At 42.1% G+C, this 27,236-nt stretch overlaps 1 protein-coding gene across 1 annotated transcript in view; it reads left to right on the top strand.

Moving 5' to 3' along the window:
* LOC139651025 (cadherin-2-like) overlaps window positions 1–26,787 on the top strand; it is a gene marked incomplete at its 3' end in the record, with an annotated part of 63,396 nt that extends 36,609 nt beyond the window's left edge. Inside the window, exons 3-14 of the mRNA XM_071527851.1 lie at window positions 912–1,141; window positions 4,739–4,912; window positions 6,871–7,026; window positions 10,119–10,263; window positions 10,393–10,565; window positions 12,663–12,800; window positions 13,315–13,500; window positions 14,421–14,674; window positions 16,704–16,846; window positions 21,064–21,297; window positions 22,786–23,019; window positions 26,648–26,787. Of these exons, the coding sequence (XP_071383952.1) occupies window positions 912–1,141; window positions 4,739–4,912; window positions 6,871–7,026; window positions 10,119–10,263; window positions 10,393–10,565; window positions 12,663–12,800; window positions 13,315–13,500; window positions 14,421–14,674; window positions 16,704–16,846; window positions 21,064–21,297; window positions 22,786–23,019; window positions 26,648–26,787 (2,207 nt within the window). The remainder of the gene's footprint in view (window positions 1–911; window positions 1,142–4,738; window positions 4,913–6,870; window positions 7,027–10,118; window positions 10,264–10,392; window positions 10,566–12,662; window positions 12,801–13,314; window positions 13,501–14,420; window positions 14,675–16,703; window positions 16,847–21,063; window positions 21,298–22,785; window positions 23,020–26,647) is intronic.
* Window positions 26,788–27,236: the final 449 nt, after the last annotated feature.

Raw genomic sequence — 27,236 nt, 5'->3', positions numbered from 1 at the left:
CCCCCCCCCTCCTCCCCCTCAGCGTCAGAAAGAGCCCTTCGCCGTCCTCGGGATACTTTGACGAACAAATAAAAGAAGAGGGAAATTGCAGTGTTACTTCTGGAGATCTCGTCTTCGGCTTTTCTGATTTACAGCCCCGGCTAAACTCTCTCTCTCTCTCTCTCTCTCTCTCTCTCTCGTCCGGGTCCATCGATCGCTCCTCTAATGCTCCTCTAATGGCCGCTGGGTTTTTAAAATGAGCCGCGATCAGAATGGGAATCCTGTAGCGGTCTTTAACCTCCCCAGCGTTTGATAAACAGAGGTCGATACTGATATTTTTAGATTGAAGCCGCCGATGGCCGGTGTTCTGAGCCCATTGTGTTTTTGAACGACTAACGATTATTTTCATTGTCGATTATTTTCTCGATTAATCAATTAGTTGTTTGGTCTATAATGTTCATCTCATTGACCCGAATGGTAATGTTAGGTGTGGTGTCAAACAAAATATTCAAATAATATTCCTACCATACCTCATTTTATGAGAGTTTTTAAGTAAAATTTGCTTGTCATCATCAATTCAGACAGCAGAAATGTGTGTCACGATATCAAAATATCTTCATATCATCACGATATGATCCCACTGAAAGACGATAAACAATAATATTGAATTATCGTCCAGCCCTAATCCATTGTTTCCTCCAGTGCTTGAATAGTTATATCAAATTTCTAGGTTGTTAGATAAGAGATATATATAATATATATCGCGATAATATCGTATATCGTGATATTTTGGCGGGACAGTATCGAGATATTACATTTTGAATATTGCCCAAGCATTGCCCTACTTCATGCATGATTTTGATGTATTCTCGATGTGTTCTTCCTCTCAAACTGACCCCTCTTCTTCATCCCTCTCTCTCTCTCTTCTACAGTGAGTTTCATGGACTGCGGCGGAGGGAAGGTTTGGTTCGAGGTGGGAGACCCGTCAGACTTCAGGGTGGGCGAGGACGGCACGGTCTACGCCCTGCGGCACCTGCGCCTGGCGGGCGAGGACATAGCCCCGCTGGTGGTCTACGCTCGAGACCCCCGGTCCAAACAGGTGTGGAAGACCCGGGTGCATCTCGTCCTCCGCCCCGACGGCAGCAAAACGAGAGCAAAGCAGGTAAAACAGCAGTCCACTTCCACAGGTTCCCCCTATAGAGCAGATGATCTGATTAGATTTTGGAGCATCTTGCTGCATACGTTTGCATATTAATGAGGAAAAAAAACTGATTTGATTGACTACTATAACTCCTTAATGCTTTAAGATAGAGTTCACATTAATACCACCGATGAGTTATGTGGGGGACTCCAGTCATATGACTTGGACTCGAGTCAGACTCAGGTCACAATTTGAATTGCTTGATGCATGAAGAGAAGACTTGAGACTTGACTTGACTGAGACTTGACTTTGGGTTCCGGTGACTTTGGACTTGACTTGGGTTCTGGTGAGTTGGGACTTGACTCTGATTTGTACTTGAAAAGGTTTCTAAAGTCTTGACTTGAGATCTTGTGTTTGTGTAATTGACTCAGATTGAAAGTGATGAGATTTGTTCCAGCAGACGACTGAATTGAAATTCTGTTTTCTGAATTTGTATGGAATGATTGAATTTATCGAAGCTGAAACTGATTCTAGAAATCAAACTCATGATGCTCTTAAGTTTTTATCCTATTAAAACCATATTGCATTGAAAAGTCCTAGATATTTAGTTTTCTTTAAGATATGAAATTGATACTGGACTCTTGATTTGTTCTGACTTGACTTGCTGTTCTACATTTAGACTTGAGACTTCATATTAATGACATGGATTTGACTTGGACTTGACTTGGTGTTGTACATTTAGACTTGAGACTTCACATTAATGACATGGACTGGACTTGGACTTGACTTGGTGTTGTACATTTAGACTTGGGACTTGACTTGAGCCTCAAGACTTGACACTAACTTCGGGACAGTACACTTGGATCTACAGTCACCCCAATGAAGCGATTGTGAAATCTCAAACATGAGAACATTCTTGGACCTGACTCTGAAGGCGTCAATGTGTGTGGAGCCCTTCAGAGAGACAAGTATCATCCCCCCCCCCCCCCCAAAGGCTTCAGTAATGCTGGATGAACTCTGTACAGATATAAAATCACAGCCTTTTGTGCCCCGGCGATCGTTTTTTGAGGTTGGCCCAAGTGCTGATTGCAGACAAAATCGAGTCAAACCGCCATCTGCTAGTTTGTTCTATGCACAACAGCGATAATAAGGCCCTCTGTATGTATTTAGACAAGAGACCGGCCTTGATTGGCCGCTCTTCTAAACACAGGCCAGAAATAGCCCCCCCTGCCATATGCTTTAGCTGCTATCAGCCACGCTCGCTGCGGTGGGTCGGAGAGGAGGATCGCAGGCAGTGGAAGAAGCTGTTAAAACACCTTCATAAGGAAAACATGTGAAGGATGGCAGTCAGCGGCCAGTCATTCATCAGCGGGCCCGTGCCAGCACTGAGGGAGTGGGAGGGCCGGTATCACATGAAAGCTAAGAGAGAGACAAATGGGTTCTGACGTTACCGCCCACCAAGCAGCAAATGCCCAAAATTTGTCTTTGCTTGACAAATCAAGAAGGTTCTCCCGGTGACTTTTTGAGACGATAACTTGGATAATTTGAACGCCTCGGTTATATACAGTCTTTTGGTGTTTGCTCAAACTTTGTCCCCCGCTGGCCACCGTACACTCTCTGACCGCGAGCCAATCGAATCAAAGCAAAAACAGGCTGCTCTACACCAAACTTCTGCAAACTTTTCCGTCTCTTTCTATACTGCCTGGACGGTTAACTACTTGAGGATTAATTTCAGCAGTGTGTGTGTGTGCGTGTGTGTGTGTGTGTGTTGGGGGGGTATTGTCCGTTAGCATGTGTTGCCTTCATGACGGATTACACACTTGATCCACTGTCTAATAGGGCTGAACAATTAATCGAGATCGAAATGGCAATATGGCCTACTGCAATTTTCAAATCACAGTTTTTTTTAAATTTGTTAAAGGTGAAATGTGTCAAAATAGCATTTTAAATGAAATATTGTGGTGCTGCAGAGATGTCCTGGCCTACACATCATATTCTACAGACTTAAGAAAACATCTTTGTTTGGTGCAGATCCCCGCAAAAATCACACCATAATCACTTGAATACGTTTTTCAATGAAAATGAGAATAATAATGTAAAAATGATCATTCCCTCTAATATCTCAAATCATATCGCAATTGCAATATCAGTCAAAATAATCTCAATTAGACATTTTTAACCCTTCAGCCCTACTAAGTGTACTTATGATTGTGTACACCAGCTCAAACTCCCCTTTATCACAAACAACCAAAATCCAAAACAAAAAACAAAAACTCTAATGGTGGCAGAGGAAGAAAAATGGATCTTGTTTTCTACAGACTCAGATCTAGATTCACTAAGATTGCATTGCGAGAACAATCTGTGCATTTTTTGTGCCTCGGCTGCTTGAGCTAAGAGTTTTCATCACAAATTGCTTCAGCTGTAAGACTAGTCCACCAAGGGCTGGCACCCTTGCGCCCCAAAAACCCCTTTATAACTGGAGGTTCTCCTGCTCTGAACCACTTGGCATGGTGGTTTGATGGTCATGTCTGGTCCATGTATGTAAAATGCAAGAAAGATGCAGCCTTGCAACAGTGATATCATCCATTCTGAATGGCCAAAGCCTTTGAACAGAGCAAGGTAATTAGGATAGTTTTGCATTTTTCATTAGTTTTTATTTTTATTTTGTTTTGACTTTTTGTTTTCAATTTCAGTTTAGTTTTAATTAGTTTTTAAAGCGGGTTTGCTAGTTTAGTTTAGTTTTTATTTTTTGAAAATGCTTAGTTTTAGTTTAGTTTTTATTAGTTTCAGTGTTAGTTTTAGTCTTTTTTGGTAATATGGGGTATTTGTCAGGGGCGAGATTCAAAAAGCTAAAAAAAAATTGAAAAAATAAAATAAAATTGGAAGATAGATTTCATATCCACCCAAAATACTAGGCTTATGTATGAAATAAATTGACAAAGATGAAAACTAAAGACATTTTCTCTATAATTTGAGTTTATTATTTTAGTTAGTTTTGTAAACACACAATACAGTTTCAGTCAGTTATCGTTTCTTTTGTAAAGCCTCGTTTTTATTGTTATTTCAGTTAACGAAAATGTTTTTTCACATCTAGTTCTCGTTATCAATAATAACCTTGGAACAGAGTCTTTACGCCACCTTGCAAAGCATCTTGTAATCCTGTATCTTGTCATTTCAACCGTTCAATTAGATTCTTAAATCCAATTCCCACAACCGGGGGGTAAATCCTGGGAGGGCAGAGTGAAGGAGAAGCTCTTCCCCCTTGTCTCTGCACCCTGCAGTGGGTGCAGGGTGCTCAGTGAGCAGTCATGCAGAACGGTGGTTGCTCAAGTCACACACACACACACACACACACACACACACACACACACACACACACACACACACACACACACACACACACACACACGCGCATAGTGACAGGTGGTGGTCATTTTTCAGACGCGGCTATAATGAGAGCATTAATCCAAGCCACTGGAATGAGGTCAGAAATACCCTGAGTCACCAAGCCGTCCCAACAGGCCGGCTCTGCCACACAGTCACGCAGTGTGTGTGTGTGTGTGTGTGTGTGTGTGTGTGTGTGGTACAGTACGTGACGCTTGTTTACTCTCTCGGCAGGTAAAAGCCAGTGATGCAACAGCGACTCGGCGGGTGCCGGAGATCTTGTTTCCGTGGCGCAGCGTGGTTGTCGGGGGCGACGGCACGCTGAGGCGGGTGAAGAGGGACTGGGTCATCCCGCCCATCAACGTCCCGGAGAACTCGCGAGGACAGTTCCCCGAGGAGCTAGTCAGGGTAAGAGGCACACACACACACACACACACACACAGGCAAGGATAGGGTCTTTTAAGGGGAAGAAGCAGAAAATGTAATTGTTTTTTGTTCATATTGGTGTAAGCTTGGGCCGATATTTGATATTATGGAATATCACAATATTTCCCACAATATCGAATATCCCAACCCTGACTTTTTCCAAAGGATTTAGTGCAGTGGTGGAAGAAGTACTCTGATCCTTTACTTAAGTAAAAGTACCAATACAGCAATGTAAAAATACTCCATTACAAGTAAAAGTCCTGCATGAAAAATCCTACTTTAGTAAAAGTACATAAGTATTAGCAGCAAAATGTAGTTAAAGTATTAAAGTAAAAGTAGTGGTTTGATCCCTCTGACTGATATTTTATTATATATGACATCATTAGATTATTAATACCGAAGCATCAGTGTGGAAGCAGCATGTTACTGTTGTAGCTGCTGGAGGTGGAGCTAGTTTGAACTACTTTATATACAGTTAGCTAGTTTAGTCCAGTGGTTCCCAACCTAGGGGTCGGGCCCCTCCAAAGGGTCACCGGATAAATCTGAGGGGTCGTGAGATGATTAATGGGAGAGGAAAGAAGAAAAAACAAAGTTCTGATACACAAATCAGAACTTTTGGACTGCTGTTTTCAGTTTTTGGACTTTTTCTCTAATCTTTGATTTTTGCTGAAATATTGGATCATTTGAACATTTATTGAAATGAAACCATGTGAGGTTTAGAGGGAAAAATCACTATTTGGTGGAGCTGTTAACAACTCATAGACATCTGAAATGTGACCCGACTACACACTGCTTTTTGTAAGACGTCAAAAGCCAAAAAGGTTGGAAACCACTGGTTTCATCTTTAACAATGTGTTGTATTTTAAAAGCTTGTTATATTATCCATTGTGTCAAATCTCCATCTGAAAAGTAACTAAAGCTGTCAAATAAATGTAGTGGAGTAGAAAGTACAATATTTCCCTCTGAAATGTAGTGGAGTGGTATCTCAAAGTTGTACTTAAGTCCAGTACTTGAGTAAATGTACTGAGTTACTTTCCACCACTGATTCAGTGGCATGTTTTTCTTCTCCGAAAGTGTTTTCAGTGTAGATAAGTTGTGAGTGTTTCTAATTCCAGCACTAACCCTGGCACCAGTACAGAAACATGAGGTGTGTTAGCGGGAGGCTTAGCTCCAGATGTACCTCCTGTTCCTCTCCCACTTCCGCACAACGTCCTCTGCTGATCACATTGCTCTATCAGCCGCAGAGTCTTGAGCCAGTATTCAAATATGGATTCAAATATTCAAATGTATGGGCTAAAGCAATTCGTCAAGTCACTCCAAAAAGTCCTCGGTTTGTATTTTCCTCCTCGAGTCTTCATCTTCATTTTTGTAGCCACCTTTGTTTCGCGTTCATGTCAAATCAAAAGGACATGCAGGTTATTAATGGTGCAGCAGGCATTAAAAAGTCGACTTTAACGTCAACTCCAATCAGATTCTCAATAGTTATATAGCACCAGCCTCGAGCATCTGCCGAGTGTTGCCAATGCTAGCCTAAAGTCATGCTGACATACGTAGACACATCCAGGTCAAAGAAAGCCTACCTTTTAGTTTTGTTTATTTTTATCGGATTATTTTCTTATCTTTAAACAGGCAGTCACACTTTGGGAGAAAACAGCTTTGTTGAGACTGAACTTAAGCAGTGAAGAAATGAAAAGGAAATGCTAAATCCAAATAAAGAGTCTTATTGTCTTACGTTCTAACTCAATTTCAGTTATCCTCTGCTTTTTCTTGTTTTTTATCGTATTTATCCTGCACTGCTGGTATTGCATAATGCAGCAGACGACACTAAGAAGTGAAAAAAGCAGCCCTAATTTCAATGTTATATGTATTTATTCTAAATTTCCTCTTGTCATATTTCCTATCTTCCTCGCTCTTTTCTCCCCTTTCCGTCTCCGCTTCAGATCCGTTCGGACCGGGACAAGAACCGGATGCTGCGCTACAGCGTGACGGGCCCCGGGGCCGACCAGCCCCCGACCGGCATCTTCATCATCAACCCCATCTCAGGCCAGCTGTCTGTCACCAAGCCTCTGGACAGAGAGCACATCTCCAACTTCCACGTAAGGCTGTTAACACACCGTAACAGCTAACACCAGAGGAAAAAATAAAAATAAAAAACCAGTCACATCGAGGCTGTAAAATAATAGCGGGTCTTTAATCGATACTTTTAAAATGGCAATGGATTCTGCTGACCTAACACTTTCAGGAAGGTTTTCCCACAATCTAAGGGCTGCGGTAGCAACAGTGCAATTACCTAGGCTTGCTGCAAAGGCACAAAAGTTCACAAATATACCGAGGTACAGCACCATGCGGAGCTTTATATAACAACAGCAAGATTTTTAAAGTCATTTCTGCAGCTGACAGGGAGCCAGTGAAGGGGACGCCAGGAGAGGGTTACTGCTGCATTTTGAATCAGCTGCAGCTGAATGGCAAGAGTCCAGGCTAGAAGAACCCAAGAAGAAGTGTGTGTAAAAATGTAAAAATGCAAATGCCTCTGCCAAGTCTGCTAGTCTGACACCCCCTGTTGGTTGATTGTAGAAATGATACCAGTCTGCCTTCGGGCCGATCGGTAAATAATTGAGAAAGCGCCAGGAGGGGAATTGTTTTTCACACGACTGGAAATAAGTGGAAAATCCAATATGGCCGGCGATGGTGGTTCTGGATGCATATGCACACTTGCCTAGGTCCAGGAAGAAGAAAAAGCAGGACCGGATCATTTCAAAGCACAGGTTCGCAGTCAAAGAAAACCAGGGGCGGACTTAGTGATTTGGAGGCCCTGGGCAAAGGCAAACATCGGGGGCCCCCTGAATCCCAACATTCCCCCCTTTTTTTTTTTATAATTTATTCTCTCCTCTTATACACTGTACAGTATTATCTCTTTTATCGTTTTTTATTTTAATTGATCTTATCCTGTATTTCTTCTCTAATGTCTTATATACCTTCTATTTTCCACCACTTGCTAAGTTCTTTGCATCTCGCAGAAAATGGTGCAGCGGCAAAGCAAAATAAGGTTAAAGTCAAGAGGGAAGGGTTAGTGGAAGTTAAGTTAAGTGGAATAGCCCATTACCACTATAACCTGACATAAGATTAAAACGTTTTTATTGTAACAAAAAGAGGGGTTCTTTTTAGTGTGTCTGTTTCTTTTAAACTGATGAGAAATATTATTTAAGTTGTATTCTAGCATATTGTGGGGCCCTCTGGCTGCTGGGGCCTAAGGTAGTCGCCTAATGGTTAGACCGCCCCTGAAGAAAACACTCAACACGTTTGTCCATTCACTGGAAAATATGGAAATTGTTCAGACGATCCACTTAAGGCCATCCTGCTGTCCTCGATGGGCGTCTTGATTTCCAGGCTGCGTGTCATCCCCTTTGCTTTTCTTCTCATCGTTCCCCTCGCTCTCCGCTGGATATCTCTTCTCTCTCTCACACACACACACACGAAGCAGAAACGCCATTAGAAGGCTCTTAGAGTTTGCGCACTGTATCTAACACGGTCACACACACCTCAGAGAGCACAGTCTAACCTTTTGATCTGTAGGAATGCACACACACCACTCGCACAAGGGAGTGGAAATATGGAGTCGCAGCAGGGCGATTTGCATTTAAGCCGTCTGATGAATATTCATGTGGTTAGATGTAGTTGTCAGAGCTAGGAGCTGGGCTTGGCCGGGATGTTTATTCATGAGGGAGGCTTTGGCTGTTTGAGGGCCTCATACAGATGCTACATACGTAGTAAAGGAACAAGCTAGCCGTTTTAAAGCTTGTCCATACCGGTAGGTTTGGATTGAAACTGCGGATGGACAATATTTTTTTTGCCGTTATGCAGTATCTTTGACCGTTTTAATGCCAACAAATGACTACAAAGGTCTCGCTGTTCTCCTGCTTTAGATATAAAACTATAATACGACTGTCAAAACATCAAAGACTGTTCTAAAATGGATTCTTGGTTTTCACAGTAATGGTTATGTTCGCTGAACTCTATTAAAACTGGATATCCATTTTGTTCCTTTTTCCATTCCTCTGAAAGTATTATTGTTCGTTCGCAGTTTGCTGTGGTTTTCATTTCATGAAATATCCATATTCGATCCGCATGGGTTTTTTGAAAGCCGATATTGATATGGATATTTTTGGATTGAGAAATGAAATTCGGTATCTTTATTTGACCGTTTTCATGCCCAAAAAAAAAAGGCCCAAAATTCCAAGTATTCAGTGTTTCTCCTGGAATGTTTTTCTTGTCCGGGTGGCAAAGCCTCTGAAACAAAGAAACCCAGGATAATAATAATAATAATAATAATAATGATCATGCATTCTTGTTGGGAATCCGACCAAAATCTCTCATTAGAATTAATTCAGGTTACGGTCTTCCCATAGACAACCAGTGTAGTATTGATAAATTCTACAATAAATACGTAATCAATCAACCTGCATCATATCCATCATATCAGAGGTGGACAACACTGACAGGACCAGATTCCATTTTTCATAAAAGGCCAATATCGCTCCAGCCATAGTTGCCAGGCCGCTCATTATGAGCGATTTTGGCAACAGCTATATGACAACAGTTAAATCCTCATCCATTGATTTATCTATTCTAGAGATGACCTGTGAGGGATGATGTAGTCAATCTTTATTTTTTCAATCGATTTTTACCAACAGCATACAAGTGATAAGTGAAGACTGCAGTTGAACGTGCAAAGGGTTCATAAAAGAATGCTATAAATATCAAAATAAATCAAATTAAAGTGTAAAGTAAGTTATATAAGGTTTATCACATCACCCTGTTCAAGTGTGTGTTTAAAAGAAGAAAAAAGTATTTGCTTGTTCTGGGCTGTATGTGCAGAGCCAAGTCGCTTGCTTTGGGCTTCTTTTGACTGTCTGGACTGCTTATTTCTCTCCCAAGATCTGGCAACCCTGGGGCTAACCATAAACCTAACTAGCTGGTCTCACCGGAAGGAAACTCTTCTATATAATTAGATGAGAGAGAGATGCTGTTTCATTGAAAAAATAAGGTTCCAGAGTTGTAGCGGTGATCAAAGAATAATCAACCGATGAAGTACTTTTACATTTGCGTTAAAACTGGCTCTACCTAGTATTGATCAACCACTTGACCTGGTGTGTGTTGTGTGTGTGTGTGTGTGTGTGTTTGCGTGCAGTTGAGAGCCCACGCCGTGGATCTGAATGGCAATCAGGTGGAGAACCCCATCGACATCGTCATTAACGTCATCGACATGAACGACAACAGGCCAGAGTTCACGCACACCACCTTCAACGGCTCTGTACCAGAGGGATCCAAGCCTGGTAACAACACACACACACACACACACACACAAACCTGCCTCTGTATTGTGTTTTCAATCTATTCATGTGTTTGTGTTCGCTTGTTGGTTCATGCGTTTCCTCTCGTGTTTTGTTATTTTCCCCCCGCAGGGTCCTTCGTGATGACAGTGACAGCGGTGGACAAGGACGACCCAAAGACAGCCAATGGGATGCTCCGATACAAGATCCTATCCCAGAATCCCCAGAGCCCGTCCTCCAACATGTTCACCATCAACAACAAGACCGGCGATATCATCACCGTTGCGGCCGGCCTCGACCGGGAGGTGTGTGTCAAACCCACATGGACCCTAAAAAATAGTCCCCAAAAAGGACGGTCCCTTTCGGTTGATTATACCCCTATATCCATCCGAAGGTGGCAGATTAGCTATGTGCGTTCCATCTGGGGTAATTTGAGAGATGTGGTGATGTGTTTTCAAAGCATTTCACCTTTTCCCATGTGGGTACCGTGATTAAATCTTGCGCAAACCAACACCAGGCTCTTGAAAAATAGGTACGCAAACGTACGTACTTTTGTCCACACTAAGCTAGTTGGCTGTAACTCGGTAGGCCGTTCCACACAGCTTCCAAGTTCATACAGTGCAAATCCTCAGGAGTGTAGGAGCACACAGGACGCTGGGGACACAGAGCGTCCCCAGTATCCTCTGTGTAGAAGGACAGAGGACACTGGGGACGCACTGGACACAGCAGTTTCGACAAGTTCCATTTCGAACGTTCTCTCTCTCGTCACGGAACTCTGCCAGGACTGCCTGTTCCCACCAATCCTAACTCCGTATCCTCATCTAAAAATGTCGGGTTGCCAGGGGTGCAACAACGGCATGCATCATCTCCTTTCCAACAAGCCATTTTTGCTATTTTTTTTGCCTTCACTGGATAGTTTCAAAGTAGAGAGAGATTGGGGGAAAGATTGGGAGAAAGAGAGGGATGACATGGGACAAGGGTCCTGGGTCAGATTCAAACCCAGGATGTTGCGTTTGCATGGTACGCGCCTTAGACCATTGAGTCACCAGGACGTCCACATCATCTCCTTTCCAGCAAGCTATTTTTTTTGCCTTCGTTGGATAGTTCAAAATAGAGAGAGATTGGGGGAAAGATTGGGAGAAAGAGAGGGATGACATGGGACAAGGGTCCTAGGTCAGATTCAAACCCAGGACGTTGCGTTTGCATGGTACGCGCCTTAGACCATTGAGTCACCAGGACGTCCACATCATCTCCTTTCCAACAAGCTATTTTTGCTATTTTTGCTATTTTTTTGCCCTCATTGGGTAGTTTCAAAGTAGAGAGAGATTGGGGGAAAGATTGGGATGACATGGGACAAAGGTCCTGGGTCAGATTCAAACCCAGGACATTGCGTTTACATGGTACGAGCCTTGGACCATTGAGTCACCAGGACGTCCGCATCGTCTCCTTTCCAACAAGCTATTTTTTTTTGCCTTCATTGGATAGTTTCAAAGTAGAGCGAGACTGGGGGAAGGATTGGGAGAAAGAGAGGGACGACATGGGACAAAGGTCCTGGGTCAGATTCAAACCCAGGACTGTTGCGTTTGCATGGTACGCGCCTTAGACCACTGAGTCACCAGGATGTCCGTATGCAACTTTTAATTTGGAATAGAGATAAACTCTCTGGCAGCTAAATCCTGGGTGTTAAAGATTACAGGACAGCACTCCTTTAATTTTTTTTGACGTTTTGGGCCAGAAGTCCTTCTTCGGCATGCAAATTGGCAACGACAAAGAACTCTTCAGATCTAGATATCTTACGGATCTGTTAATAACTCACCATTTTTTTTACTTTAATTCTCTGGATAGCCCTTTCCCTTTTGCTTGAGCCTCAGGAGGCGATTGCAGACCTGATAACAGAGTGGCGTTTGTACTCATATTTTAGCTTCAAAATATCGTTTCAATCCGTTTGCGATGAGCGTCTGTATGTTTGCCCTGTGGCAGGGAGCTGAGCTCCAATTTCACCAGGACCTCTACCCCTTTCTTTCTTCGATTATCTTGACTGTTCCCCTTAACGTAAAATTATAAACATGTTATTAGTTGGTGTATATTCGTTCAATTTAGCAGTCATCTGCTCTTTGAACACCTTATCATTCAACATAAACAGCATAAACAAAGCCAGCGGTGGCATAATAGCGTTTCAACAGGGGGTACCATGCTGTAATTATGAATTTGGCTTTGAACACGCAATCAGCTGTGCCCAGAGATGATGAACCCACACTCCCCCCCCCGCTGTCTGCCTCTCCACTTTCCCACTGTCTAAATAAAGGATAAACACACTAAAGGTGAGCGTAGCGCAAACACTCCACTTAATGAAATGCAGCTTAACCGCTTTCAATTCTGTTTTTTTCTCTGCCCGTTTCCAGAAAGTTCCGCAGTACACGCTGATCATCCAGGCCACGGACATGGAGGGAAACCCCACCTACGGCCTGTCCAACACCGCCACCGCTATCATCAGGATCACCGACGTCAACGACAACCCCCCTGAATTCACCACAGACACAGTAGGTCTCGCACGAACACACACACCAGAAATCGTATGGATTGCTTTACAGCTCTAAACAGGAAGGACAATATGAGATAGAGCAGTGGTTCTCAACGCGGGGTCCGGGGACCACCAGGGGGTCCTCGAGGGGGTTCCAGGGGGTCCCCAGCAAATTGATGAATCGTTCTTAACCGTTATTTAATTTACAAGAAGTTAACACAATTAGAGAATGTAGAAGAATGACTGTTTTGATCATAGTTTCTCTGTTATCTCTCTACCTACAATACAGATAGTCATGGAATTCTGGACAAAATCATATCTAACAATAAAAATATTCTCAGATTTGGGTTCAAGAGAGAAAATCTCATCAAATGGGGGTCCGTGGCTCTAATGTGGACTAAGTTAGGCGTCCTTGATATGAAAAAGGTTGAGAATCACTGAGACAGAGGCTGCCAGTTATCTCCACCTCGGTCTTATTTGTTTACATTGCGCCTTGTAAAATGTCTTTCTTTGTTTGTTTGTTTGTCCGGCAGTTCTTCGGGGAGGTTCCGGAGAACAGGGTGAACGTGATCGTGGCGAACCTGACGGTGACCGATAAAGACCAGCCGCACACCTCGGCCTGGAGCGCCGTGTACCGGATCACCTCGGGCGACCCCACCGGACGCTTCTCCATCCCCACCGACCCCACCACCAATGAGGGCCTGCTCACCGTGGTTAAGGTGGGCACACACACACACACACACAAACACAAATACACTGCTGTGGGCTGTGTGGTGTATAGGAAGGTAATAAGCCTATAGCAAAGACTTCATCTTGGAGTATAAATGATTTTACAATATCAAACATATCATATTCTTGGTAGATTTTTTCATCATACATTATGTTTTATTCATTTTTTTGTTGTCTCAGTATGTTCAATTGCTATTATTTTGCACATCCTCTACATGCTGTAATCCATATATTTTCATGCTTGTCATTCATGTATTTCTACATGGCATATCAATTGAAAGAATAGAAAACACACTCATGTTAGGAAAAAAAGAAGAACATAAAGCTGACATCTAGTACCGTCCCATATCTGGACTCCCAATCAGTTTACAAAAATGACCTGCAATGAAAATATTTCCTAATTTTGCATTCCAGGTGTTCCTCATTCAAAATATTTACCTACATTTACGTTAAGAAAATACATTTTTGTATTACGACCCCAAGTTTTCATAAGTGGGTCAAAAATAACCCAAAGATAAAATGCATTTTCTGTGGAATTTTATAGGAACCTTTAATTCTTATTCATCGTTTATTTACCATGCACCACACTTCAAAGTGTCACCACTCACAAATAAACATATTTGAAACATTAAATCATTCTTCTTAGGACCAAAATATAATTTACCTCCATTTTTCTGATAGTAAAGATTGAGAGATTACAATTAAAAGACATTGATTCTAATGAGTCATTTTTGATCCATCCATGAAAGACTTTAGGTTCAAATAACCTGTAATCAGTGAAATCAGCTGCTGTAGTGTTTGGGTGGAATGAAAACCTGCAGACTCCTGGCCCGTCATGGACCACGGTCGCCCATGGTCTGGCCTTCACGGAGATCCGGCCTAACGTTTCACCCCTCATCACCTCCTCCAGCCCATAGATTTCGAGCTGACCCGCTCCTTCATGCTGACGGTGGAGGCGGAGAACGAGATCCCGCTGGCCCGCGGCATCCAGCTGCCCCGCCAGTCCACGGCGACCGTCTCCGTGCGGATCATGGACCTCAACGAGAGTCCCGAATTCAGCCCCAACCCCAAGGCCATCAAGCTGGAGGAGGGCCTGCCCGCCGGCTCCCTGCTCACCACCTTCACCGCCCAGGATCCTGACCGGTTCATGAGGCAGACTGTCCGGTAAGGCACCCGTCACAATTAGGAAGCTAAGATTTTTTTAGATTATTGTGACCAAAAGTGAATTTTGCAGCAGGTTTTCCTCAAAACTCTCAGATTTGGGGGTTTTTTTGCAGTAAAATTGCAGGAATTTGTGAAAAATCGCCAGCAAAAAAAATCTCTAAGCACTAAAGAAGTACAAAAAGGATACCAATAAATTTGATTTTTACAATTGTCTCCAAATAAGAGTCACTTTCTGTGATAGTAAGCATACTGCATACATGGGCTCAAAGTTATAGTAAAGGAAAATACTGTGCTTGGATTCCAGTCTTTATAAATAAACACAGTAAGCACAGTACACAACCAAAATAAAAAAAAATTGTCCATTTGAATGTGTGTCATGATTATAAAACTATATGGTTTCATTTAAAAAGTGTCCATTTATGTTTAAGGTAGACTTGTATGGATGGTAAACCCCTAAACTCACTTTACCCTCCTTTTTATTAGCTGAACAGAGTTTATACACCTTTTAGGTTAACATACATCTTTATGACATAAATGCATAATAGGGCTGAACGATTTTGAAAAACCATCTAATTGCGATTATTTTGACTGATATTGCAATTGCGATATGATTTGCGATATTAGAAGGAATGATCATTTTTACATCATGATTCTCATTTTCATTGAAAAACGTATTCAAATGATTATGGTGTGATTTTTGCGGGGATCTGTACCAAACAAAGATGTTTTCTTAAGTCTGTAGAATATGATGTGTAGGCCAGGACATCTCTGCAGCACCACAATATTTCACTTAAAATGCTATTTTGACACATTTCACCTTTAACAAATATTGCGCCTCCTGCGATTTGAAAATTGCAGTAGGCCATATTGCGATTTCGATAAAATTTTGATTAATCGTTCAGCCCTAATGCATAGTACACATCATAGTAAGAGGTATCAAACTGATGCAAGTTATAGGATAGGGTCTTTAAAGGTTAAATAAACAGATATTAATGTTTCTCTAAAAATGTAATTGATTTGTGTTTCTATTGGTGGTAAATCCTACTCGGAATTCCAAGCTGAAGGGCCGTTCCATTGCGTTGTTCCTAGTAGGAAGTTGGAATTTCATTAGTTCTGATTCGCCATTCCCTGTGCAGAGAAGATTCCCCCACCCAGTAACCACACTGAACAGCGGAATTTCATTCGGGCAAACGGGGCAAATTTACGGCTTCTCAATTAGCGGGAGTGGGACTCTCTTCTCTCTTTGTGAGCTAGCCCGATAAGACGGCTGGATTTTTCACCCCCCCCCCCTCAAAAAAAAAAAAAAAATCTTAGCTCCCGCCGCTTTAAAGGAGGAGAATTCTACTGTATCTTTTGTCGATCCTGCACCTCTAACCCACCAGCACGACAAGAGCCAGACCAAAGAGAGCCTGCAGAGAGGGAGGACCGCTGCTTTTTGTCCCCATCGCTCTTTCTTTTGCATCCCACTATTTGTTTCTAAATGTGGTGCCGAAGTCTTTGTAACCTAGCAACAGCCAATGGGTGGACGCACGCTCGCAAAAGCACACACACACACACAGACACACACATCGTGCGCCCGCATTGTGCACTGTAGAGTGGGCCAGAGAGAGCCTGTCTGTTCCCCATTTCTCTGATATGTTTTCTGCTCTGTAGTTTCTGCTGCTTTTCCATTTATTCATAGCTTTTTGTAATCTTGTAAAAAAAAAAAAAAAAAAAAAAGTACAACATTCCTTAGAGAAGACAGCATGTGTGTCTTCATTAAAAGGCAGCTACATTTTATATTTATTGATAAAAGGGTCGCGGTCAGATATATATAGAAGAATAAATTAAATTCCAGTGTAGGTTTCAGGATCATTGCGAATAGAATGAGCAGTCCCTCTCTTTGGAGTGCTGCAGCCTCCCGTGTCGTCGGCTCGCCGCGAGCTGGTTGGGCCGCAGCCAGGGAGGGAAGAGAAAGAAAGCCCTTCCTGTTAGCCGTTTCTCATGCTTTCTCTCTCTCTCTCTCCCTTTTCTCTCTCTCGGAATCCAGGTACGCCAAGATCTACGACCCGGCCAACTGGCTGGAGATCGACCCGGTTAACGGTCGCATCTCCACCATCGCCGTCCTCGACCGGGAGTCTCCCTACGTCAAGAACAACCTCTACAACGTCACCTTCATGGCTTCGGATAACGGTGAGAGGGCCCCCCCCCCCCATACACAGGGGTGGATTGTGTTGGCCGTGCCTCATCGGTGTCTCAAAGGATTTCAGTTGGTTTCAGTGGCAGTGTCACAATAGTCAAGCTTTTTGCAGGGTGTCTGCAGGTTTTTTTTGATTTGATTTATTTGATCGTTTTAATCAGAATCAGAATCAGCTTTATTGGCCAAGTATGTTCACATACAAGGAATTTGACTCTGGTTTTTGCGTTGCTGTCAATGTACTTACAGAGAATAAATATACAGCTAAAAACAAGGACAACAAGATGAACAGAGGTAAACCTAAACATTTAACTACAATGTACAAATATGCATATAAAAAAAAAAGTATATACAGTACTGTGCAAAAGTCTTAGGCACCCTAGATTTTTTATATACATTTCTTAGAAGTCTTAGATGTTTATTTGTTTTCTGCATTAGTGTGCCAGTAGACTGCTGTTTATTGTAAATTTGTGATATTCAGAAACTTCATTAGTTTTGAAAGCATCTTCCCTTTATGGATATCTTTGACATAGGCCTAAGACTTTTGCACAGTACTGTATATATATACTGTATATACAGAGGTAAACATTTAACTACTATGTACAAATATGCATATATATATATATATATATAAAAAAAAAAAAATAGTATATATATATACACATATATACATATACACATACAGTATGTAAACAACACTAGGACAATAGTGCAATGGTGCAGAGTGCAAAGATGCTGGAATAAATATGGAGTTGTTGGTGTAACAGGTTACATTGTATACATGAGTTATTACACATTACATACATTATACACACATTATATACAGTATATACATTATATACACACAAAAAAAACAAGTAAAACAGGTTACGTACAATATAATGTAATGCACCCAGTTAAAAAACAATCAAGGCTAAAACACAAGAAAGTACAAGACTTATTTCCATTGTGGTCTTCTAGTCCAGTCATTCTCAACCTTTTTCATATCAAGCACCCCTAATTTGGTCCACATTAGAGCCACGGACCCCCATTGGATGAGACTTTGTCTCTCTGACCCAAATGTGAGAACCCAAATTCCATGACTATCTGTATTGTAGGTAGAGAGATAACAGCTCCTTAAAAAAAGTCTTAAATGATCTAAATGTAAAAGGTAGTAAAATATCTTACATCCAGTTATTAGGAGTCTTATTTTTTCACCATGTTTCTTTGTGCTGAATGTCCAGTCTGGACTAATACACAGAGGTGTGACCAAGTCAACTTTGCTCGAGTCCCAAGTCAGTCTCAAGTCTTGAGGCACAAGTCTCAAGTCAAGTCCCAAGTTTAAATATAGATTATAAGTCAAGTCCATGTCATTAATGTGAAGTCCCAAGTCTAAATGTAGAACAGCAAGTCAAGTCAGAACAAATCAAGAGTCCAGTATCAATTTCATATCTTAAAGAAAACTAAATATCTAGGACTTTTCAATGCAATATGGTTTTAACAGGATAAAAACTTAGTAAGAGCATCATGAGTTTTATTTCTATAATCAGTTTCAGCTTCGATAAATTCAATCATTCCATACAAATTCAGAAAACAGAATTTCAATTCAGTCGTCTGCTGGAACAAATCTTATCACTTTCAATCTAAGTCATTTACACAAACACAAGATCTCAAGTCAAGACTTTAGAAACCTTTTCAAGTCATCAGAGTACAAGTCAGAGTCAAGTCCCAAGTCACCAGAACCCAAGTTGAGTCTCAAGTCTTCTCGTCATGCATCAAGTCAAGTCTCAAGCAATTAAAAATGTGACTTGAGTCCCCACCTCTGCTAATACAGAACAGGGTTAGTCGTACAATATGCATTGTATCTGCTTTACTAAACACATTTGGACTTCATAACGTGCATTAGCAATGTTCAAGTAGAACTAGGCTGGTTTGTTTTGTTTCTTCATTTTGGTTTTTAAATAGGTCTTATATTAAATTCCAAGTCGCATTAAAAAGGTCTTTAAAAAATTGGCTTTCTGAAACGTACAGATATTAAAACTTTTCTTACATTGCTTCTTTACGATGGTAAAAGTGTCAATCCTAGACATTATGACTGTAATATAAATGCGTGTAATTGTTTATCCCACTACTATAATTGGAGAGCGGTGGAGAGGAGAGGAGAGGAGACAAGGAGATGAGAGGAGGAGGTTATAAATTCTAGTTTCATTTACCAGTGGCAGGCGTTTTCTTGCTGTTGTGGCATTATCACAGCAGTGGATTGAATATAGAGCAAACACTGACCTAGTTGGGGAACCTACATGCCATGACTCTAGCCCGGAGTCAAGCTCTTATTCCAGATGATGGGAAACAGGAAGACTTCTCCCTGCAGACAACAGGTTCTGCTGTCCAGGTTTAATTACATTCCAATACAGTTTATTCCCTTAATCAGATGTCCCGATCGGGGGATGAGATTTTCCAGGGGGAGGGGGAGGTTTTTTAGGATGACATGGAGGTTTTTTTTTTTATTTGGAACACAGCGCTCCCATTCATTTCTAATGGGGGACTTGGTGTTTTTCCTTGCCCGGTCAGTCTGTCATTCCCCCCGGAGTCTTCCTTTTGTCTCCCCCCCCCCGATCACAACCGCGCTTTATTGCCGCAGAAAAGAGGATCCTCTGTTCAAAGTGGAAAATTGTTTAAGAGGAATGTCAGGGCAGAAGCGGCGGCGGCGGCGGCACCCCCCCCCACCACCACCACCACCCCTCCACACAGAGACCCCGCTGTGTTCTGAGCTTCCCACTGACGGACCGGCTCTTAGTACATACCGTGCCCTCGACTCAGAAGCACACACACACACGCACACACACTCAGACACACGCAGACGAGCGTGCACGGGAGATTACATGTGTCTGGGTACTTTTATTGTTAGATATGATTTTGTCCGGAATCCCACGACTATCTGTATTGTAGGTAGAGAGATAACAGAGAAACTATGATCAAAACAGTCATTCTTCTACATTCTCTGATTGTGTTAACTTCTTGTAAATGAAATAATGGTGAAGTTTAACAATTCATCAATTTGCCTGGGGACCCCCTGGAACCCCCCCTCAAGGACCCCTGGTGGTCCCCGGACCCCACGTTGAGAATCGCTGGCGTATGCTATTGGGCTCGGCTTGAGCCAAGATCATTTCTGTCCAAACCCAAACCAAGCCTGAGAGGTATAAAGTATTCCGTGTTGCATTTTAACAGTAATTAAATCACATTCATCTTCAGATATCAGTATAATTACCATAAACAGACCATCATTTTGGGACTTTCGGATTCTATCCAGATCCTTTTTGATGATTTTCGGATCCCGTTTGCCAATCCTTCTGTTCTTAAGATAGATGAAAAAATGTACGTAGAAATGACATATGTTATTTCTACGTACATTCTTTCATCTATCTTAAGAACGTAGAAATGTTCGTAGAAATGACATATGTTATTTCTACGTACATTTTTTTCATCTATCTTAAGAACGTAGAAATGTACGTAGAAATGACATATGTTATTTCTACGTACATTTTTTCATCTATCTTAAGAACGTAGAAATGTACGTAGAAATGACATATGTTATTTCTACGTACATTTTTTCATCTATCTTAAGAACGTAGAAATGTTCGTAGAAATGACATATGTTATTTCTACGTACATTTTTTTCATCTATCTTAAGAACGTAGAAATGTTCGTAGAAATGACATGTTATTTCTACGTACATTTTTTTCATCTATCTTAAGAACGTAGAAATGTTCGTAGAAATGACATGTTATTTCTACGTACATTCTTTCATCTATCTTAAGAACAGAAGGATTGGCAAACGGGATCCAATGTTAAAATATTACATATTTTAACATGTTACTGAGTTTTTAAAAACGATTTTGCTAACAACCATGGTTTGCGTTACCCTCGCTTTCACAAAGCCATGAAATGTGGCTTTTTAAATGCATTTTCACTGCAGCTTCAAACCCATTAGAATCCACCTCAGCTATTAAAGAAATACATAATAGAGGAGCCCTCAACAGCAGAAACAGTCAATATAATTGTTGGACGTAGTTAAAGGCAATCATTTTACACCCCTATACACTGATATTGACGTTGTTATCGATTGATAGAAATGCTACATGTAGCACCTCTAACATCAAGCTCAAGCATTTGCCTGTGATATTTTCATAACCTATCTATGTGTGTGTGTGTGTGTGTGTGTGTGTGTGTCCAGGCATCCCACCGGCCAGCGGCACCGGCACCCTCCAGATGTACCTGCTGGACATCAACGACAACGCGCCGCACGTCTTTCCTCCCGAGGTGGAGATGTGCGAGAAGCCCGAGCCCAACGCCATCAACGTCACGGCCAGCGACCCCGACCTGACCCCCAACGCCGGGCCCTTCGCCTTCGAGCTGGCCAACCGCCCCGCGGACGTGCGCCGCAACTGGACGCTCAGCCGCCTCAACGGTCAGTAAAAGGGACAACGGCGTTTCAGTTTCATCCCAAAGTGAAAATCATGCCATCGGTTCGTACGACCGCCGTCTCAGCCTCCTAACCACTGAAGTGAACGGGGTCTGGTTGGTTAACCGATTTCGGAAGCATAATCCTTTACCTCATTATGTACCGTTATTCTAGGTAGAGGAAACTGGAACTACTTCTTTTTGTGTAGTATGGCAACCAAAACTATTTATTGGCCAGTTGTAAACAGGATCAGCCCATTCCTCGTTTCAGTTGCCACACTACACAAGAAGAAGTTACGCTTTCCTCCTCCTAGAGCAGTGATTCTCAACCTTTTTCATATCAAGGACCCCTAATATAGTCCACATTTGGGCCTTGGACCCCCCATTCGATGAGATTTTGCGTCTGGGACCCAAATATGCGAATATTTTTATTGTCAGATATGATTTTGTCCAGAATTCCATGACTATCTGTATTGTAGGTAGAGGGATAACAGAGAAACTATGATCAAAACAGTCATTCTTCTATATTTTCTAATTGCGTAAATGAAATAATGGTGAAGTTTAACAATTCATCAATTTGCCTGGGGACCCCCTGGAACTCCCTCAAGGACCCCTGGTGGTCCCCAGACCCCACGTTGAGAAACACTGTCCTAGAATAACGCTACATAACAAGGTACATCGGCCCTTTTTTGGACTCCTACTGCTGCTACAAAATACTTGGATTATGCTGCATGAGTTATTTAGAGATGGGCATTTTTGAAGCCCTTTTTATACCTCTAATCAGCCAGACCCCATTCCAGGGTTCTCATCAAAGAATGTAACAGTAGCGGTGTGCCACTTTGAAGTGAAGGAAGTGGCTGGGAAAATGTGTATGGGGAAAGAGAATGAGTAACTAAGGGTTTGTGGGCATGATTGAATATCACTGTTTCCCACGATATCGAATATCGAATATAACTGGATCTGTACCAAACAAAGATGTTTTCTTAAGTCTGTAGAATATGATGTGTAGGCCAGGACATCTCTGCAGCAAACAAAATATTTCATTTAAAATGCTATTTTGACACATTTCACCTTTAACAAATATTGCGCCTCCTGCGCTTTGAAAATTGCAGTAGGCCATATTGTGATTTCGATAAAATTTTGATTAATTGTTCAGCCCTAGTGTCAATTGGGCATGATCGAATATCACTATTTCCCGCGATATTGAATATCGAATATATCATTTCTAGGCTTTTACTAATAATTATTATAGCCTAGAAATTTGATGTAATTTAGAAGAAATAAAATCAAAAAACCCGGGGGGAAACACTGAAAAAAAAAATATCGTAATATCGTATATCGCGATATGTTGGCGGGACCGTATCGTGATAAAAAAAATTGGGATATGGCCTCAGCCTAGTGTCGATCCGTCCATGTTATCGAATTACCACAGTCGCCGATCTTTCCGTTTCTCCGTCCGTGTACTTACCCCGCCGTCTTCATCCCCTCCGGCTAGGTGAGTACGCCCAGGTCCGTCTGCGCATCGGCTTCCTGGACAGCGGGATCTACGAGGTTCCCATCATGATCACGGACTCCGGCAACCTGCCCATGTCCAACATCTCCTACCTGCGGGTCAAGGTCTGCCAGTGCGACCACCACGGGGACTGCGTGGACATGGAGCGCATCATCGCCGCCGGACTGGGCACCGGAGCTATCATCGCCATCCTCATCTGTATCATTATACTACTAGGTGAGCCTGACTCACACACACACACACACACACACAAGCAAGCAAACATGAGGTCCCCTTCAGTCACTTGCATTCATTCTCCAATCCCTAACCCTGACATAAAAAATGTAACGAACCCTTTGGGGAAATTCTATGAAGTCTACGAACGAAAAGTATGTAAGCAAATATCAATTACAGCATTTTGAGGGTAATAACAGAACATACTGAGACAAAGAAAATGTCAATTATGTATGATATGAAAATACACCCAAAATGCAAAATATACGCAGTATGAGGAAAAACCTTAATCTTAACTGCTAACCTTGAAGGAGGAAAGTGTTTACACCTCTGGTTGTGTTCAAAGAAAGAAAAATTACCATTCATTTTCCCATAGGGGGATTTTTAATAATTGATTATAAACTGGTAACAGCCTGAACTTTAATTATCAGATATTTTGCAACACGAAAGAACATCTGCTGTGAATGAGATGAAAAGAGGTATAATCACATGTGAAATAGAGGTGTAATCGCGGCAACATGACGACTTTCCCTCCCTATGCCTTGACTTTTTGAAACTTGAATTGGTTATTTTACCTCACCGGACCAGACTCTTGTCACATTGAAGGAATGTGACCCAGCTTGGGGAGCGTATCTATGTTCCCAGGGTCCTATGTTCCCAAGGTCCTATGTTCCTAGGGTCCTAAGTTCCCAGGGTCCTAAGTTCCCTTATGTCCTATGTTTCCAGGGTCCTATGTTCCCAGGGTCCTAAGTTCCCAGGGTCCTATGTTCCCAGGGTCCTATGTTTCCAAGGTCCTATGTTCCCAGGGTCCTAAGTTCCCTTATGTCCTATGTTCCCAGGGCCCTATGTTCCCAAGGTCCTAAGTTCCCAGGGTCCTATGTTCCCAGGGTCCTATTTCCCCAAGGTCCTATGTTCCCAGGGTCCTAAGTTCCCAATGTCCTATGTTCCCAGGGTCCTATGTTCCCAGGGTCCTATGTTCCCAGGGTCCTAAGTTCCCAATGTCCTATGTTCCCAGGGTCCTATGTTCCCAGGGTCCTAAGTTCCCAATGTCATATGTTCCCAAGGTCCTATGTTCCCAGGGTCCTATGTTCCCAGGGTCCTAAGTTCCCCAGGTCCTATGTTCCCAGGGTCCTATGTTCCCAGGGTCCTATGTTCCCCAGTTCAATATTCTGTTAGCACACATTAACCCTCCTATTGTGTTCGGGTCAAATTTGACCCGTTCAGGTTAAAATATTTCGTAAATATTATCCAGTTTGTTTTTTATTGGAACAAGGCTTCAAAACAGCTATATAAACACAACACAACCCTTACCCAAACCCTAGCCCTAACCGTAGAACTGGGGAACATAGGACCCTTTGTCATGTTCCCATTATATGCCATATAAATATGGGGAACATAGGACCCTGGGACCATAGGAATGACTCCCCAGCTTGCAGCTAGCCTTCCCTTTTGGTTTCAGTGGGAAATGCTACCAGTGCTGACAAGCCGTTTGTCAAAATGTCTCTTTAAGCTATAAATTGTCCTCAGCTGGGAGGATTTCCCTCCACTTTTCAATGTATTTGATCCTTGCAGGGATAGAAGTGCAAGTTTACACACTACACGCGCACACGCACGCACACCCTCAAGTCCTCCGCCTCCAAAATCCACCCAGATTAATAAGATCAAAGCGGAGATCACCGATCGAGCTCTGTGTTGAGTTTTAAAACCCGCCGATCAAAACAGCAGAAAAGGAGGAGAGATGTGAGTTAACGCTGAGGCTTTGTGTTCATGTAAAACAGGGCTTCTCAAAGGTTTCCATGTCACGAACCCCAAAATAGACAAACATTAGACCATGAACCCATCAATTTGATAAGGTTTATCCCGGGGACTCATAGGATTTTAGTTGTTGCGCTCAAATGATGTGAAAACATAAAACAACAAGGCCTGATCAAGAGATATCTGAAAATGACAGTGTTGTGGGTGTAGATCCATTCAGTAATGTTATCATGAATAGTGTGATAAGGTGGATTTGTTTCCAAATGTATGTTACTGTGACACAGTAAACTTGTGTTTTGCTCTAGTCTCTAGGCCAGTGATTCTCAACCTTTTTCATATCAAGGAGCCTGATTTAGTCCACATTAGAGCCACGGACCCCCATTTGATGAGATTTTGTCTCTCTGACCCAAATCTTAGAATATTTTTATTGTTACATATGATTTTGTCCAGAATTCCATGACTATCTGTATTGTAGGTAGAGAGATAACAGAGAAATTATGATCAAAACAGTCATTCTTCTACATTCTCTAATTGTGTTAACTTCTTGTAAATGAAATAATGCTGAAGTTTAACAATTCATCAATTTGCTGTGGACCCCCTGGAACTCCCTCAAGGACCCCTGGTGGTCCCCGGACCCCATGTTGAGAAACACTGCTCAAGGCTACTCCTTGTGTCTTTGTTAACTAGCTAACTAGCTAGCAGGCAAATTTACTGCTAGCCACGCTGGCCTCTACTAGATACGTTAACTAGTGTGATAATCAGATGTGTTAACAACAAGACAGAGATGGTTAGCTGACCAGATACTATGGCTAGCTAGCTAACAAGCTAACATCATCTAAAAACTAAATGTTTCTATGTATCATTGATGACTTGTTCAGTTCACAGTCAAAACTACAACAATGAAGCAGTCTATTCAATTCTGTTGAGGCGGCCAAGTCGTATGCAGTCAGTTGTTCTCAGCCATGGTCAAGAGCCAAGAGCACAGGACCTCCAATATGGCCGCCACCAGAAAGTGCTTTATAGTGCTGAGAGTCTAACCACTGCACTCTTTAAAGGTTGTGCCATTTTTTATCACATCTGTGTGTCTTCTTGGGATAACGCACATTTGTGTAACTTTTGAACAATACATTTTAACGCAACATATTGTTTATAACGTATCTTTTGTTGAGAAGTAACAGGTGTGTTGAAAGAAGACACGATTAAAAAATGTTGTTAAAAAATGTTAAAAATAAGTGTTAAAAAATACACATCCTTTTTAAGAGAGTGATTAGCATATTCGGTAACACTTTACAATAAGGGTCACTAAGATAAGGGTTAGTTAATGCTTAATAAGCATTAAGTAACCCTTAATTAACAGTTAACTAATGTGTAATTTACTAATGGTGTTCATGTTAACTAAGGTATTAATTTATACATTATTTAATAGTATATAAAGATGACTATTAAATAATGTATAAATTAATACCTTAGTTAACATGAACACCATTAGTAAATGATTACCAGACACAACTGTTAATTAGGTACTGTACCAGTACACCACCAGTCCTTAACTTATATTTGTGACCCTTATTGTAAAGTGTTACTGCATATTCTCTGTTGGGGATAATATTTAGTGAATTAAGTCCTAGTGAATTTGCTGGGGACCTCTTGGAACCCCCTCTAGGACCCACTGGAATCATCCTCAAGGACTACCCAGGACCCCCCGAGTGGTACCCTGGACCTCATTTTCTGAGAACCACTAAATGTACAGTCAAGATCGCTGGACTGGAATTCACGTCACGTTTTTTTCTTCCATCCCTTTCTCTCTTTCTCTCGCCTCTATCATCATTCCCTCACACACACACACACACACACACACACTCACCTCGTCCTGTAGTGCTGGTGCTGCTGTTTGTGATGTGGATGAAGAGGAGGGACAAGGAGCGCCAGGCCAAGCAGCTGCTCATCGACCCCGAGGACGACGTCCGAGACAACATCCTCAAATACGACGAGGAGGGAGGCGGAGAGGAGGACCAGGTACACACACACACACACACACACACACACACACTTGCAATCTGCTCTCTCTCTCTCTGTGCACCTCGCTCTATCTTTCTCTTGACACTGGTATTACAGCACTTCGGATTGGTGGCTGACTACTGTTGGGACTCTCTTATCCAGAATGCCACTGATGCTAGTAACAGAAATAGGCTTCAGGCTGCACTTATGTATATCATTACTAAATATACACACACCCTCTAACGATCCGCCCTCACCCACCCTGCACACACACACACACAGCATCATAAATTAACCATAAAAGACGCTTCCTCGCAATGTGTTCCACCACAGACACACTCAGTCCTCCTCTACAGTTTTCAATCATCTGTCCTCCAGCTAAGATTAAGTGTACAACAAAGGAGGACCTCAAAACGGGATTAATTGCTTTCTGTTGGAGAACAATTTCCTGTGTCCCTCCATACAAC

This window comes from Centroberyx affinis, unplaced genomic scaffold (assembly GCF_046629955.1).
Source record: "Centroberyx affinis isolate AG114_WGS23_722 - 3 ecotype Tasmania unplaced genomic scaffold, CSIRO-AGI_Caff_v1 ptg001582l_1, whole genome shotgun sequence".
In the NCBI taxonomy this organism is placed as follows: domain Eukaryota; kingdom Metazoa; phylum Chordata; class Actinopteri; order Beryciformes; family Berycidae; genus Centroberyx; species Centroberyx affinis.
The sequence above is the reverse complement of the archived record's forward strand: the minus strand, read 5'-3'. Positions and strand labels throughout refer to the sequence as shown.